This window comes from Scyliorhinus canicula, chromosome 13 (genome assembly GCF_902713615.1).
Source record: "Scyliorhinus canicula chromosome 13, sScyCan1.1, whole genome shotgun sequence".
NCBI classification, from domain to species: domain Eukaryota; kingdom Metazoa; phylum Chordata; class Chondrichthyes; order Carcharhiniformes; family Scyliorhinidae; genus Scyliorhinus; species Scyliorhinus canicula.
Genome location: NC_052158.1, coordinates 157464412 through 157481807, shown reverse-complemented (window position 1 = coordinate 157481807; position 17396 = coordinate 157464412). Strand labels below are relative to the sequence as shown.

Sequence of the window (17396 nt, the reverse complement as noted above, 5' to 3'; positions counted from 1 at the left end):
TGGGAGTGTTTGATGGGGACAGTGTACAGGGAGCTTTACTCTGTATCTAACCCCGTGCTGTACCTGTCCTGGGAGTGTTTGATGGGGACAGTGTAGAGGGAGCTTTACTCTGTATCTAACCCCATGATGTCCTGTCCTGGTAGTGTTTGATGGGGACAGTGTAGAGACAGCTTTACTCTGTACCTAACCCCGTGCTGTACCTGTCCTGGGAGTGTTTGATAGGGACAGTGTAGAGGGAGCTTTACTATGTATCTAACCCCGTGTTGTACCTGTCCTGGGAGTGTTTGATGGGGACAGTGTAGAGGGAGCTTTACTCTGTACCTAACCCCGTGCTGTACCTGTCCTGGGAGTGTTTGATGGTGATAGGGTAGAGGGAGCTTTACTCTGTATCTAATCCCATGCTGTACCTGTCCTGGGAGTGTTTGATGGGGACAGTGTAGAGGGAGCTTTACTCTGTATCTAACCCCGTGCTGTACCTGTCCTGGGAGTGTTGATATGGACAGTGTAGAGTGAGCTTTATACTGAATCTAACCCCGTGCTGTACCTGTCCTGGGGTTGTCTGATGGGGACACTGTGGCGGGAGCTTTACTCTGTATTTAACCCCATGCTGTACCTGTCCTGGGAGTGTTTGATGGGGAACGTGTAGAGGGAGCTTTACTCTGTTCTAACCCCGTGCTGTACCTGTCCTGGGAGTGTTTGATGGTGATAGTGTATAGAGAGCTTTACTCTGTATCTAATCCCGTGCTGTACCTGTCCTGGGAGTGTTTGATGGGGACAGTGTAGAGGGAGCTTTACTCTGTATCTAACCCCGTGCTGTACCTGTCCTGGGAGTGTTTGATGGGGAGAGTGTATAGAGAGCTTTACTCTGTACCTAACCCCGTGCTGTACCTGTCCTGGGAGTATTTGATGTGGACAGTGGAGAGGGAGCTTTACTCTGTATCTAACCCCGTGCTGTACCTGTCCTGGGAGTGTTGATATGGACAGTGTAGAGTGAGCTTTACTCTGAATCTAACCCCGTGCTGTACCTGTCCTGGGGGTGTTTGATGGGGACACTGTGGCGGGAGCTTTACTATGTATTTAACCCCATGCTGTACCTGTCCTGGGAGTGTTTGATGGGGAACGTGTAGAGGGAGCTTTACTCTGCATCTAACCCCGTGCTGTACCTGTCCTGGGAGTGTTCCATGGGGACAGTGTAGAGGGAGCTTTACTCTGTATCTAACCCCGTGCTGTACCTGTCCTGGGAGTGTTTGATGGGGACAGTGTAGAGCAAGTTTTACTCTGTATCTAACCCCGTGCTGTACCTGTCCTGGGAGTGTTTGATGGGGACAGTGTAGAGGGAGCTTTACTCTGTATCTATCCCGGTGCTATACCTGTCCTGGGAGAGTTTGATGGGGACAGTGTAGAGGGAGCTTTACCCTGTATCTAACCCCGTGCTGTACCTGTCCTGGGAGTGTTTGATGGGGACAGCGTACAGGGAGCTTTACTCTGTATCTAACCCCGTGCTGTACCTGTCCTGGGAGTGTTTGATGGGGACAGTGTAGAGGGAGCTTTACTCTGTATCTAACCCCATGATGTCCTGTCCTGGTAGTGTTTGATGGGGACAGTGTAGAGAGAGCTTTACTCTGTACCTAACCCCGTGTTGTACCTGTCCTGGGAGTGTTTGATGGGGACAGTGTAGAGGGAGCTTTACTATGTATCTAACCCCGTGTTGTACCTGTCCTGGGAGTGTTTGATGTTGATAGTGTAGAGGGAGCTTTACTCTGTATCTAACCCCGTGCTGTATCTGTCCTGGGAGTGTTTGATGGGGACAGTGTAGAGGGAGCTTTACTCTGTATCTAACCCCGTGCTGTACCTGTCCTGGGAGTGTTTGATGGGGACAGTGTGGATGGAGCTTTACTCTGTATCTAACCCCGTGCTGTACCTGTCCTGGGAGTGTTTGATGGGGACAGTGTGGATGGAGCTTTACTCTGTATCTATCCCTGTGCTGTACCTGTCCTGGGAGTGTTTGATGGGGACAGTGTAGAGGGAGCTTACTCTGTATCTAATCCCGTGCTGTAACTATCCTGGGAGTGTTTGATGGGGACAGTGTAGAGTGAGCATTACTCTGTATCTAATCCCGTGCTGTACCTGTCCTGGGAGTGTTTGATAGGGACAGTGTAGAGGGAGCTTTACTCTGTGTCTAACCCTGTGCTGTACCTGTCCTGGGAGTGTTTGATGGGGACAGTGTAGAGGGAGCTTTACTCTGTATCTAACACCGTGCTGTACCTGTCCTGAGAGTATTTGATGTGGACAGTGTAGAGGGAGCTTTACTCTGTATCTAACCCCGTGCTGTACCTGTCCTGGGAGTGTTGATATGGACAGTGTAGAGTGAGCTTTACTCTGTATCTAACCCCGTGCTGTACCTGTCCTGGGAGTGTTTGATGGGGACAGTGTAGAGAGAGCTTTACCCTGTATCTAACCCCGTGCTGTACCTGTCCTGGCAGTGTTTGATGGGGACAGTGTAGAGGGAGCTTTACTCTGTATCTAACCCCTTGTACCTGTCCTGGTAGAGTTTGATGTGGACAGTGTAGAGGGAGCTTTACTCTGTATCTAACCCCGTGCTATACCTGTCCTGGGAGTGTTTGATGGGGACAGTGTAGAGGGAGCTTTACTCTGTATCTAACCCCGTGCTGTACCTGTCCTGGGAGTGTTTGCTGGGGACAGTGTAGAGGGAGCTTTACTCTGTATCTAACCCCGTGCTGTACCTGTCCTGGGAGTGTTGATATGGACAGTGTAGAGTGAGCTTTACTCTGAATCTAACCCCGTAATGTATCTGTTCTGGGGGTGTTTGATGGGGACACTGTGGTGGGAGCTTTACTCTCTATCTAACCCCGTGCTGTACCTGTCCTGGGAGTGTTTGATGGGGACAGTGTGGATGGAGCTTTACTCTGTATCTATCCCCGTGCTGTACCTGTCCTGGGAGAGTTTGATGGGGACAGTGTAGAGAGAGCTTTACCCTGTATCTAACCCCGTGCTGTACCTGTCCTGGCAGTGTTTGATGGGGACAGTGTAGAGGGAGCTTTACTCTGTATCTAACTCCTTGTACCTGTCCTGGTAGAGTTTGATGTGGACAGTGTAGAGGGAGCTTTATTCTGTATCTAACCCCGTGCTGTACCTGTTCTGGGGGCGTTTGATAGGGACAGTGTAGACGGAGCTTTACTCTGTATCTAACCCCTGCCCTACTCTGCCCTTGGAGCAATATGTTTCAATCTTAGCTTCAATTTGAGAAGCTGCCATTTGCCCGCGGTGATGCTGCGTCACTCACTGCATTGATCCCGGAGAATTGCTGGGACAGGTGCATCATCAAGGCAATGATGATGGGCTGTCGGCAGCTGGGTGTGCGAAACAACTCCATCACAGTGATCTTCTTCTGTTTCTGGATATCCTCTTTCTCCTTCTTCATCTCTTCAATCTGTTGGTCCGTGTCAGATGTCCCTCGTAATCGTTCCAAACCTGATGAGAGCCAAATTAATTCATCAGCGAGATCATTGCAGAACAGACCTGCAAAACTATATTGGCCTGAGGGCAGCCCTCTGTTCTTACTCGGAAATGGCCTTGGGATCTTTACATCCAAATTTCTGGGTTGCTGGAACCTCTGATTAACATCTCTCCCTAAAAATGGCACCTTTGACAGTTTGCGTACTCTGGGTGTTGACATGGAGTGTGTCAGTCTAGATTGTGTGCTCAAGCATCTGGAGTGGGACCTGGACCCCAGGCCCTCTGGTTCCGAGTCAAGAGATAACATGACAGGGAGAAGAGTAGGGAAACTCCCTCCTGTGTCCTGAGCCTACCCTCACGTTAAACTGATGTTACCCGATCATGGTTACAGCACTGCTCGGGGGCGCTTGCTCTGTGCAAATTGGATGCTGTGTTTTTTTTTTGTTTTTTTTTTTACATAGAATTTACAGTGCAGAAGGAGGCCATTCGGCCCATCGAGTCTGCACCGGCTCTTGGAAAGAGCACCCTACCCAAGGTTAACACCTCCACCCTGTCCCCATAACCCAGTACCCCACCCAACACTAAGGGCAATTTTGGACACTAAGGGCTATTTATCATGTCCAATCCACCTAACCTGCACATCTTTGGACTGTGGGAGGAAACCGGAGCACCCGCAGGAAACCCACGCACACACGGGGAGGATGTGCAGACTCCACACAGACAGCGACCCAAGCCGGAATCGAACCTGGGACCCTGGAGCTGTGAAGCGATTGTGCTATCCACAATGTTAGAGGGACTATGCTTCAAATGTGGTTGAGTGGCTGCAACATGCACTGAGAGATGCTGGTCTTGTGCAAGGCACTATTGTAATGCAAGCCCCTCCATATTTTATTTTGTGACTCAAGGCTCAAGAAAGTGCCTCAATCAGAACTCAGATTCCATTTTATAACTGTTTTCCATGTTTTGATGTTTGAAGATGCTTCTAAGATGTTAGTCATGGAGCTAAGAAAGGGGGCGGGATCCTCTCACCCCGGGGCCGGACCGGAGAATCGGCGCGACCGGCGCGAATCGCGCCACTCCACCCCGACACCGGGACGCGATTCTCCGGAGTGCGGAGAATAGGAGCCGGCGCGGCGCCGGTAGGGGGCCGCTCTACGGGCCCCCCCCCCCAGCGATTCTCCGCCCGGGATGGGCCAAGCGGCCATACAAAACAAACACGAGTCCCGCGGAACCTCAGCGTGGAAGGATCCGGGGGTGGCCTGTGAGGGGGAGAGGGGTGTGATCCCGGAAGTGGGGCCTCTGCCGTGGCCTGGCCCGCGATCGGGGCCCACTGATTGGCCGGCTGGCCTCTCGGGCTGGGGGCCTCCTTTGTTCTGCGCCGGCCCCTGTAGCCCTAGGCCACGTTGTGTTGGGGGCCGGCGCGGAGAAGGGAGACACCGCGCATACGTGGAAATCACGCCCGGTCCCTCTGCACATGCGCAGACCCACGGCGCCCAGCTGACGCCTGGATTGGCAGCTGGAGCGGTGAGACTTGCTCCAGTGCCCTGCTGGCCCCCTGAAGGGGTTAGAATTGCTGCTCCTGAGGCCATGTTAATGCCATCGGGAAATGCGTCGGCGTTTACGACGGCGTCAACACTTAGCCTCAGGACCAGAGAATCCCGCACGGGATTTCTTCAGAGCTGTGGTACACCCACCCGTGACTTTGCTGAGGAGCTCAGTGAACCAAACTGTGGCTGTGTTTTGCCTCCTACGAAGTGAGTAGGTCATGAAAAAAGGTACAACTTGCTTCACACAAAGCTAACGTTGCACTGGCAGTAGTTTATTGTAGGCATCTACGTCAGAGTGACCCGCCTTGCTTGTTTAAATACAAATGAGGGTTGGTAACGCAGCATCTGGAAAGATAAAAACCAGGCAACGCTGTGTGACATTAGAAAAGTGCTACACACCCAAAAAAATGAAGCTCAGTTTTGGCTCGACGAGTGCCATTTCCTGCTTCTGAGTTAGCAAGCTTGGAATCCCTGATTAACATCGAGAGGAATAGTTGGCATGCAATGGATGCGGGTCAATCCCATCCCTCTCATTGTACAGGGTCCAGGAGTGCATACTACCCCCCCCGCGCCAACGCTCCCTGGGAGAAAGATGGTCTCGGTCATGGACAAAATATTCTGTTACCCACCCTCCCATTGCTTCCATCATCCTCGAAGGGGAGATGATCAAGGTGTGAATAGGCCCCAGTGAGAGTGTGCTGCGCATTCAGAGTTGCTGCCTCTAGGATGAGCTGTTAAAGCAAGGCCATATTTGAAGAGCAAGAAGTCTTACAACACCAGGTTAAAGTCCAACAGGTTTGATTCAAACACGAGCTTTCAGAGCGCAGCTCCTTCCTGAGGAAGGAGCTGCGCTCCGAAAGCTCGTGTTTGAATCAAACCTGTTGGACTTTAACCTGGTGTTGTAAGACTTCTTACTGTGCTCACCCCAGTCCAACGCCGGCATCTCCACATCATATTTGAAGAGCAGGAGAGTTCCCCTCAGCACCTTGATGGATATCTGTCCTCCAATCAGCACTCACAAAGAAACAGATGACCCGTTCATTATCCCATTGCTGTTCTAATGAGCTCGCTGTACACATACTGCCTGCTGCATTTGCTACATTCCAATCACTTCATTGATGGCAAAGTGCTCTTGGGCTATCCTGAGTTTACAAAAGATGTCATTATAATTACACGTTACGTTATCACAAATGCACAGGCCTGTGGGGGTGCACAAACATGCCAAAATCTGTCCACACACACAATAAAGCGAAACCAAATATCAGGAACACTCATTCGCCACACCCTCTGCTCTGCCTTTGACAAGCCTCCATGCTCAGCCAATCAGAGCTCAGAACACGTCGGTGACCAAACACTGACAGATTATCCTTAATAAACTCACTCAACCCGGATTTTTGTTAGCGCCATGGGAACCATTCGCAGCCCGGATATAAAGTCACAAAATAAAACTTGTTTCTGGAAGGATATCCTGAGTTTCTAGATTGCCATTAATCAATGCTCAGACAATGCACTGAGCTGTTTCTCGGTATATTCAAGGCCTCTTGTCCCCTCGCTCTGGCCCCAACCGGTTTGTTCCTCCCTCATCTCTCCTTTCTCTCGAGGCAGCTGACTCACAATGCCACAATTCTGTGGGAGGCTGCAGTGCTCTGTCACCTGACTGAAATACCTATTGTCAGGAAGCTCCGCAGGATATTCCACCATATGGGGCATCACATCGGAGTCAGACTCTAAATCACCCGCCCTCCCTCGTCGCCACCCACACCTAACATTCCTGCACCATTCCCACCCTTCCCAGCTTGACCGAGAGTGGGGAACCCTGCCTGAATTACCATTTCCCTATTCCCGATCCTGAAGCCAAGTATTTTACGCCCTCCATCATCAACAATATGAGGGCAGTTCTGGGGTTGGTAGCTGGGTGTGTCCTGCGCTACGTAACTGAGAGACTCCATTTAGTGAACCTAAACCCTGAGTCAGTGGGCAATTGGAATCCTCCACCTTCTGCTCTCTGCTTCGTCCCTCCTCCAATAAAATCACATCATGAAACCCCAGGCAATTCCACGAGAGTTGTGGACAGCCTGGATATGGATGCAAACTCTAAGCAACAACAACATCTTGCATTTACCCAGCGCCTTTAATGTAGCCAATCGTCCTCAAGCATTTCACAGACGTGAGATCAGAATCTGACACCAAACTACATAAGGAGATAAGGGGTAAAATTCTTAAAGGGGTGCAGCAGCAGAGGTACTTGGGCGTATCTGTGTGCAGACCATTGAAGGTGACAGGACAGGTGGAGAGAGCAGTTAATAAAGCAGAGAGTATCCTGGGATTTATTAATAGGGGATTTGAGTACAAGAATAAGGTTACTCTGCATGATATCAAGAAAGGACTGGAGACAGTGGATACTGCAAAGGCTCTGGGCCCTGACAATATTCCAGCACTAGTACTGAAGACCTGTGCCCCAGAACTTGCCGCCCCCCTAGCCAAACTGTTCCAGTACAGCTACAACACTGGCATCTACCCGGCAATGTGGCAAATTGCCCAGGTGGATCCTGTACACAAGGAGCAGGACAAATCCAACCCAGCCAATTACCACTCCTTCAGCCCACTCGCCATCATCAATAAAGTGATCGACGGGTTCGTCAAATGGCACGTAAACAGAAATAGCCTGCTTATGGACGCTCAATTTGGGTTCCGCCAGGGTCACTCAGCTCCTGACCTCATTACAGCCTTGAGGGGGAAAAGTTTAAGGGAGATATGCGTGAAAAGTTCTTTACGCAGAGGGTGGTGGATGCCTGGAACGCATTGCCGGCGGAGGTGGTAGAGGCGGGCACGATAGCGTCATTTAAGATGTATCACAGATACATGAATGGGCAGGGAGCAGAGGAACACAGATCCTTAGAAAATAGGCGACAGTTTTAGTTAGAGGATCTGGATCGGCGCAGGCTTGGAGGGTCGAAGGGCCTGTTCCTGTGCTGTAATTTTTTTGTCCTTTGTATGGACAAAGGAACTGAATGCCAGAGGTGAGGTGAGAGTGACTGCCCTTGACTGCCTTTGACCGCGTGTGGCATCCAGGAGCCATAGGAAAACTAGAGTTAATGGGAATCAGGGGGGAAACTCTCCGCTGGGTGGAGTCATACCCGGCACAGAGGAAGATGGTTGTGGTGGTTGGAGGTCATTCATCTCAGCTCCAGGACATCACTGCAGGAGTTCCTCAGGGTAGTGTCCTGGGCCTAACCATCTTCAGCTGCTTTATCAATGACCTTCCTTCCATCATAGGGTCAGAAGTGGAGATGTTTGCGGATGTGCCCCTGTTCAAAAAAGGGAATAGGGATAACCCTGGGAATTACAGGCCAGTTAGTCTTACTTCGGTGGTAGGCAAAGTAATGGAAAGGGTACTGAGGGATAGGATTTCTGAGCATCTGGAAAGGCATTGCTTGATTAGGGATAGTCAGCACGGATTTGTGAGGGGTAGGTCTTGCCTTACAAGTCTTATTGAATTCTTTGAGGAGGTGACCAAGCATGTGGATGAAGGTAAAGCAGTGGATGTAGTGTACATGGATTTTAGTAAGGCATTTGATAAGGTTCCCCATGGTAGGCTTATGCAGAAAGTAAGGAGGCATGGGATAGTGGGAAATTTGGCCAGTTGGATAACAAACTGGCTAACCGATAGAAGACAGAGAGTTGTGGTGGATGGCAAATATTCAGCCTGGAGCCCAGTTATCAGTGGCGTACCGCAGGGATCAGTTCTGGGTCCTCTGCTGTTTGTGATTTTCATTAACGACTTGGATGAGGGAGTTGAAGGGTGGGTCAGTAAATTTGCAGATGATACGAAGATTGGTGGAGTTGTGGATAGTGAGGAGGGCTGTTGTCGGCTTCAAAGAGACATAGATAGAATGCAGAGCTGGGCTGAGAAGTGGCAGATGGAGTTTAACCCTGACAAGTGTGAGGTTGTCCATTTTGGAAGGACAAATCTGAATGCGGAATACAGGGTTAATGGTAGGGTTCTTGGCAATGTGGAGGAGCAGAGAGATCTTGGGGTCTATGTTCATAGTTCTTTGAAAGTTGCCACTCAAGTGGATAGAGCTGTGAAGAAGGCCTATGGTGTACTAGCGTTCATTAGCAGAGGGATTGAATTTAAGAGCCGTGAGGTGATGATGCAGCTGTACAAAACCTTGGTCAGGCCACATTTGGAGTACTGTGTGCAGTTCTGGTCACCTCATTTTAGGAAGGATGTGGAAGCTTTGGAAAAGGTGCAAAGGAGATTTACCAGGATGTTGCCTGGAATGGAGAGTAGGTCATACGAGGAAAGGTTGAGGGTGCTAGGCCTTTTCTCATTAGAACGGAGAAGGATGAGGGGCGACTTGATAGAGGTTTATAAGATGATCAGGGGAATAGATAGAGTAGACAGTCAGAGACTTTTTCCCCGGGTGGAACACACCATTACAAGGGGACATAAATTTAAGATAAATGGTGGAAGATATAGAGGGGATGTCAGAGGTAGGTTCTTTACCCAGAGAGTAGTGGGGGCATGGAATGCACTGCCTGTGGTAGTAGTTGAGTCGGAAAATTTATGGACCTTCAAGCGGCTATTGGATAGGTACTTGGATTAGGGTAGAATAATGGAGTGTAGGTTAACTTCTTAAGGGCAGCACGGTAGCATTGTGGATAGCACAATTGCTTCACAGCTCCAGGGTCCCAAGTTCGATTTCGACTTGGGTCACTGTCTGTGTGGAGTCTGCACATCCTCCCCGTGACTGCGTGGGTTTCCTCCGGGTGCTCCGGTTTCCTCCCACAGTCCAAAGATGTGCAGGTTGGGTGGATTGGCCATGAAAAATTGTCCAAAATTCTATGATTAACCTAGGACAAAAGTTCGGCGCAACATCGTGGGCCGAAGGGCCTGTTCTGTGCTGTATTTCTCTATATGACTGCACAATGTTCAGCACCATTTATGACTGCTGAGCTTCTGGAACAGTCCATGTCCAAATGCAGCGAGTTCTGCACAATATCCAGGTTTGGGCTGACAAGTGGCAAGTTACATTCATGCTACACAAGTGCCAGGCAATGAACATCTCAGCGTCAGCCCATGACATTCAATTGCATTACCGTTGCTGAATTCCCCATAATCAACATCCTTGGGATTGCCATTGACCAGACACTGAACTGGACTAGCCATATAAACACTGTGGCTACCACAGCAGGTCAAAGGCTAGGAATCCTGCGGCAAGCAGCTCCCCGTCTGACTCCCCAAAGCCTGTCCATCATCTACAAGGCAATGGAATACTCTCCACTTGCCTGGATGATGCCTTAGGGGTGGTTTAGCACACGGCTAAATCGCTGGCTTTGAAAGCAGACCAAGGCAGGCCAGCAGCATGGTTCAATTCCCGTACCAGCCTCCCCGAACAGGGGCCGGAATGTGGCAACTAGGGGCTTTTCACAGTAACTTCATTTGAAGCCTACTTGTGACAATAAGCGGTTTTCATTGCATTTCATGAGTACAGCTCCAACAACACTCAAGAAGCTCAACACCATCCAGGTCAAAGCAGCCCGCAGGTGGTGCTGCCAGTGTGCCAAGCTGACATTGCCAGGCTGCCCAGGTGCCACCAGCAGCGCCAGGGAACCATCCTGCCCAAAGGGCATGCAATTGGGGGCCTCCAATCTCCTGGGAGACCCCCACAAGTGCCATTCCACCTGCTTCCCGTTCATGGGGACCACTGCTAAACAATGCTGGCCGAGATCTCCGAGGGGAAGGGGATGAATCCCAAAGCTTCAGGAACCTCGGGAATCAGCACATTACAATAAGGCTAGCTGTCTCACTCTAAGGTGATCCCGCCCACAATGGGTGCGATTTACATCGCAATGTCTCTCGAAATCCCGTTGGATCTGGCGACACGTGGCGAGCCGGGTAGATCCTGAGAGCGGGTTTCCCGGCTTTTACGTTTTTCAGGACTTGTGGGAGGAAACCGGAGCACCCAGAGGAAACCCACACAGACACGGGGAGAACGTGCAGACACAGGCACAGACAGTGACCCAAGCCGGGATTCTAACCAAGGATCCTGGAGCTACAGCGATTTGAAATCATTAGGAAAAGATCTGAAGGGAAGATTAGTAACTTATTTTCACTCAAGAATTGTGAGGTTATGGGAAACTCTGCCTAAAGCTAATTGAGGACGATTCCATAAATAATTTTCAAAGGTCAGGAAGTTGGGTATGTCAATGGACAAAGATCAAAGGGGGCAGCACGGTAGCATGGTGGTTAGCATAAATGCTTCACAGCTCCAGGGTCCCAGGTTCGATTCCCGGCTGGGTCACTGTCTGTGTGGAGTCTGCACGTCCTCCCCGTGTGTGCGTGGGTTTCCTCCGGGTGCTCCGGTTTCCTCCCACAGTCCAAAGATGTGCGGGTTAGGTGGATTGGCCGTGCTAAATTGCCCGTAGCGTCTTAAAAAGTAAGGTTAAGGGGGGGGGTTGTTGGGTTACGGGTATAGGGTGGATACGTGGGTTTGAGTAGGGTGATCATTGCTCGGCACAACATCGAGGGCCGAAGGGCCTGTTCTGTGCTGTACTGTTCTATGTTCTATGTGTGGTATTAAATTCAGCTGCTCTTTCAAAGGGCCAACACTGACACGAAGGGCCAAATGGTTTCCTTCTGTGCTGTACATTTTTACTTTACAAATCCAGACAGATTGAAAAACTCAGCCCATGCTTGTCTTTAATCCACACAGAATGTCCATCTGAATTACTGATCCATCATTAGAGGCTTCAAACTATGAATGCGGATTCATAAAGGAAAGATCAAGGGCCAACTTTGACATGACACCATAACCCGATGGAACTGGTGGAAACGCACTTTAGGATTGAGACCAGGGGTTGGCAGGAAACAAACAGACTCCCGCTTAGATCCCCCTCCCCCAGCACCCCCAGGCAACAGCTGCCTATGGTGGGTCAGCTGAGTTGGGGGTAATGGGGTAACCTCTGAACGCCACAACCATTCTATTCTAAGGATCGTTTTGTGCTATTAGTAAAACAAAAGTCTGATGTTGTCTGCACACACACAAATACTTTCACACAATAACCGGAACTAAATGCCAGATGAAACAGCTGTTGCCCCACCTCTGCCGTGCCTTTAGCAAGCTCCTGTGCTGAGGCATTCAGAGCCGGGAACATGGCTTGTCAAACATGTTGGTGTGAATTACAAACAATCCTTTTACTGTGACGCACAGTGAAAGCTTTACACTAACCCAATTTCAACCCGGAACCATGTCGTCACCAAAACAGATCTAAAGTTTCAAAGTTACACCCATTTGTAAAATATTTTGTGTTGGGGATTGATTTGTTAGGTGCTTGTTAGGTGAATTGGACATTCTAAATTCTCCCTCTGTGTAGTCAAACAGGTGCCGGAATGTGGTGACTAGGGGCTTTTCACAGTAACTTCATTGCAGTGTTAATGTAAGCCTACTTGTGACAATAATAAAGATTATTATTATTAGACTTTCATTAAGAAAGTCCCCTCACACTGGTCAGTTGGTGCTGTGACCTATTCCTCTGTGTGTTCAAGACCTCGGGTGGGATTCTCCCCTACCCGGCAGGGCGGGGGGTCCCGGCGGGATGGAGTGGCGTGAACCACTCCGGCATTGGGCCGCCCGAAAGGTGCGGATTTCTCCACGCCTTTAGGGGCCAAGCCCTAACCTTGAGGGGCTAGGCCCGCGCCGGAGTAGTTGGCGCCCCGCCGGCTGGCGGGAAAGGCCTTTGGCGCCACGCCAGCAGGGACCGAAGGGACTTCGCCGGCCGGCGGAGGTCCGCGCATGCGCCGGAGCGTCAGCGGCTGCTGACGTCATCCCCGCGCATGTGCAGGGGAGGGGGTCACTTCCGCATCGGCCATCGTGAAGGCTATGGCAGAAGGAAAAGAGTGCCCCCATGGCACAGGCCCGTCCGCCGATCGGTGGGCCTAGATCGTGGGCCAGGCCACCGTGGGGCACACCCCGGGGCCAGATCGCCCCACGCCCCCCCCCCCCCCCCCAGGACCCCAGAGCCCGCCCATGCTGCCAGTCCCGCCGGTAAGGGAGGTGATTTGATTCACGCCGGCGGGACCAGCATTACAGCAGCCGGACTTCGGCCCATCGCGGGTGGAGAATCGCCGGGGGGGGGGAGGGGGCCGCCGACAGACACAGCGCGGTTCCCACCCCCGCCGAATCTCTGGTGCCAGGGACTTCGGGAGATAGCGGGGCGGGATTCACACCGCCAACCCAGCGATTCTCTGACCCGGCGGGGGGTCGGAGAATCCAGCCCCTCCTGTTCCCTCTCACTGGTCAGTTTGTTCCTCCCCTCTCTCCTCCCCCCCCCCCCCCCCCCCCCCAGGGCCCTGACTCGCAATGCCAAACAATTCCAGCAGGCCTCTGCAACTCCACCCTGTGCTGGTTTAGCACATTGGGCTAAACAGCTGGCTTGCAATGCAGAACAATGCCAGCAGTGCGGGTTCGATTCCCGTCCCAGCCTCCCCGACAGGCGCCGGAATGTGGGGACTAGGGGCTTATCACAGTAACTTCATTGAAGCCTACTCGTGACAATGAGTGATTATTATCATTAAACAGCCAATTTTCTGATATCTTTAGAGAATACAGAAGCATCCTTCATATGCGGCATCGCATGAGAAACTGATTCTAAATCCTTCTCCCCCTTGCCCCTCCCACGCCTTCCAGCACTTTCCAGCAGGAACGTGATCAAATTCAATGCATTTAGATTGGGAAATGTCGCTTTTTTCTTCACTGGACATGCAATCCAGAGGCTCAGGTTAATGCCAGCGGGTGGAATTTAATTCAATTAACAAATCAGGAATGAGCCAAACTAGTCTGAGTAATGGTGACCATGAAACAGTGGCACTTGCTCAGCAATAACCCGTTTACTGACACTCAGCTTGGGTTCCTACAGGCCCACCCATCACAGCCTTGGTACAAACGTGGACAGTGTAGACTGGCTGCCCTTGGCATCAGGGCAGCATTTGATCAGGTATGGCATCAAGCAGCCCGAGCAAAACTGGAATCAATGAGGGTCAGTGGGAAAACTGGCCACTGGTTTGAGTTATATCTGGCACAAAGGATGAAGGTTGTGGTTAACGGAGGTCAGTCATCTCATTCCGAGGACATCCCTACAGGTGTCCCTCAGCGTTGTGTCCAAGAGCCAATCACCTTCAGCTGCTTCACTCAATGACTTTCCCTCCATCACAAGTCCGCTGATGATTGCGCAGTGTTCAGCACCAATCCTGAGCTTCTGGAACAGTCCATGTCCAAATGCAGCAAGACCTGGACAATATCCATGTTTGGGCTGATTACATTTGTGCCACACAAGTGCCAGGCAATGACCATCTCCAACAAGAAAGGATCTAACCATCTCCCCCTTGACATTCAACGGCATTACCGTCACTGAATTCCCCCATTATCAACACCCTGGGGGTTACCATTGACCAGCAGCTCAACTGGATTAGCCACATTAATACTGTGGCTACCAGAGCAGGTCAGAGGCTAGGAATCCTGAAGCGTGTTACTCACCTCCTGACTCCCAAAGCCTGTCCACCATCTACGAGGTACAAGGAAGGTGATGGAATACTCTCCACTTACTTGGATGAGTGCAGCTCCAACAACACTCAATAAGCTCAACATCATCCAGGACAAAGTAGCCCACTTGACTGGCACCAAATCTACAAATATTGGCGGGGGTTTTCTAAAAATGTGGCTAAATGTTGACGCCGGCGTAAACACTGGAGTGTTTCACACTGGCGTCAATGGGCCTCTTGGCCCAGCGATTCTGGAGCCCACAGGGGGCCAGCACGGCGCCGGAGTGCTCCGCGTTGCTCCAGCTGCCGTACACGGCCCTGCACTGCTCGCCGCGGGTCCGCGCATGCGCATGACGGCCGCTTCCGCGCCAGCGCCAAGCAGCATGGTGCAGCCTCACAGCGGGCCAGCGCGGAAGAAGGTAGGACCCCCCCAGATTGCGTGCGCCTGCCGATCAGTGGCCCCCGATCGCAGGCCTGGCCATTGTGCAGACCCCCCCCCCCCACCAGAGACTGATCCCCTGCCCCCACCAGGACGGCCACCTCTTTCAACGGCCCCCGACCAGCGCCGTTTCTCCTGTCTGCGTTGGACCCGATCACGGGTCTGAGGCCATGTTCTCCGCCCCCACGCAGAGCGCCATTTCAGCGGGGAGAATCCCGCCCATTGAATCCCTCCACAACATTCACTGCCGCTGGGTCAAATTTCCTCCCGAACAGTGGGTGTAACTACACCACATGGAGTGCAGCAGTGCAAGAAATCAGCTCACCACCACCTTCTCAAAGGCAAATAGATCCATAGATTGTACATTGCAGAAGGAGGCCATTCGGAAAGAACACCCTACCTAGGCTCACCCCCCCCCCACCCTATCGCCATAACCCAGCAACCCCACCTAACATGTTTAAACACTACAGGGCAATTTAGCACATCCAATCCACCTAACCCGCACATCTTTTAGGACTTGTGGGGGGAAACCGGAGCACCCGGAGGAAACCCACGCAGACACGGGGAGAACGTGCAGACTCCACACAGACAGTGACCCCAGCCGGGAATCGAACCCAAGTCCCTGCCACTGTGCAACTGTGCTAACCACTGTGCTGCTGTGTCGCCCAATTAGGGATGAGGAATAAATGCAGCCAAGACAAGTAAATTCCCGTAAAAGAATTAAAAAATAAAGCACCACCCGCCCATCCCCTACCAAAGCTATCTCATAATTCAAACACATAGTCTGATCATAAAAATCAACTGAAATGGTGGGGTCAAGTGTCCAGCATGGGTACGATGGGCTGAATGGCTTTCTTCAGGCATTGGAGATGGCACATGAGGTTGGTAGATGTGTACAAAATGGGAAAAAGAGTAACATACACTCTCAATACTGTTCCCGCAACAGTGTAATACGCAATCAGCACTGTCCCTCTGACAGTTCAGCGCTCCCTCAGTACTGACCCTCTGACAGTGCAGCACTCCCTCAGTACTGACCCTCTGACAGTGCAGCACTCCCTCAGTACTGACCCTCTGACAGTGCGGCACTCCCTCAGTACTGACCCTCTGATAGTGCGGCACTCCCTCAGTACTGACCCTCTGACAGTGCAGCACTCCCTCAGTACTGACCCTCTGACAGTGCGGCACTCCCTCAGTACTAACCCTCTGACAGTGCAGCACTCCCTCAGTACTGACCCTCTGACAGTGCAGCACTCCCTCAGTACGGACCCTCTGACAGTTTAGCACTCCCTCAGTACTGACCCTCTGACAGTGCAGCACTCCCTCAGTACTGACCCTCTGACAGTTTAGCACTCCCTCAGTACTGACCCTCTGACAGTGCGGCACTCCCTCAGTACTGACCCTCTGACAGTGCGGCACTCCCTCAGTACTGACCCTCTGACAGTGCAGCACTCCCTCAGTACTGACCCTCTGACAGTGCAGCACTCCCTCAGTACTGACCCTCTGACAGTGCAGCACTCCCTCAGTACTGACCCTCTGACAGTGCAGCACTCCCTCAGTACTGACCCTCTGACAGTGCAGCACTCCCTCAGTACTGACCCTCTAATAGTGCAGCACTCCCTCAGTACTGACCCTCTGACAGTGCGGCCCTCCCTCAGTACTGCCCTGTCCTTGCTGTTCACTCACTCTTCCTCGCAGCTTCTTCTCTGCCGAGTTTAATGTAGAGGTAACGAGGACTCTCAGGGCAGAAGGGCAGCAGGATGGTTTGTAGAATGGCCGGCAGGCCGGACACGCCCAGAATCACAGGCCACAATCGGTCATTCCCCAGCAGGAAATCCAAGCCAAGCACCTAGCAGAAGAAAAAGACAGAGAAGAAAAGAACTGTCATTTCCACTGCACCTTTCACAATCACAGGGTGTCTGAAAGTGTCTCACAGACGGTCAATTACTTACAAAGAACATAAGAATTAGGAGCTGGAAGAGGGCATTCAGCTTCTTGAACCTGCTCCACCCTTCCACACGATGATGGCTGATTTTCCAGCTCAACCCCAGCTCACTGTCGTATCCCGATGTCCCCTAATCTTAGAAAATAGACCCATCTCAGTCTTGAACATGCTCAATGACTGATATTCCCCAGGTCTCTGAGCTGGAGCATTCACAAACTTCCGAGTGAAAACTTCTCCTCTCAGCCCTCGAAGCTCGACCCATTACTCTGAGACTGACCCATTTCATTTCTGGTTCTGGTCTCCCAGGATACCCAGGTTTCTGTCGATTCTAGTCTCTCACCATTCAATCAAGTATTCTGCTCTTTGACTGTTCCTCCTAAAGTGGGCAACTTCACACTTTGCCGTACTGGGACATAACTTCCTTGGAGTGGCATTCAGCGGTGGAAT

General features: G+C 51.5%; 1 protein-coding gene across 1 annotated transcript in view; it reads right to left on the bottom strand.

Moving 5' to 3' along the window:
• slc2a2 (solute carrier family 2 member 2) overlaps window positions 1-17396 on the bottom strand; it is a 54415-nt gene that overhangs the window by 12058 nt on the left and 24961 nt on the right. The window contains exons 6-7 of the mRNA XM_038816589.1: window positions 16691-16853; window positions 3305-3492 (exon numbers count right to left, since the gene is read on the bottom strand). Of these exons, the coding sequence (XP_038672517.1) occupies window positions 3305-3492; window positions 16691-16853 (351 nt within the window). The remainder of the gene's footprint in view (window positions 1-3304; window positions 3493-16690; window positions 16854-17396) is intronic.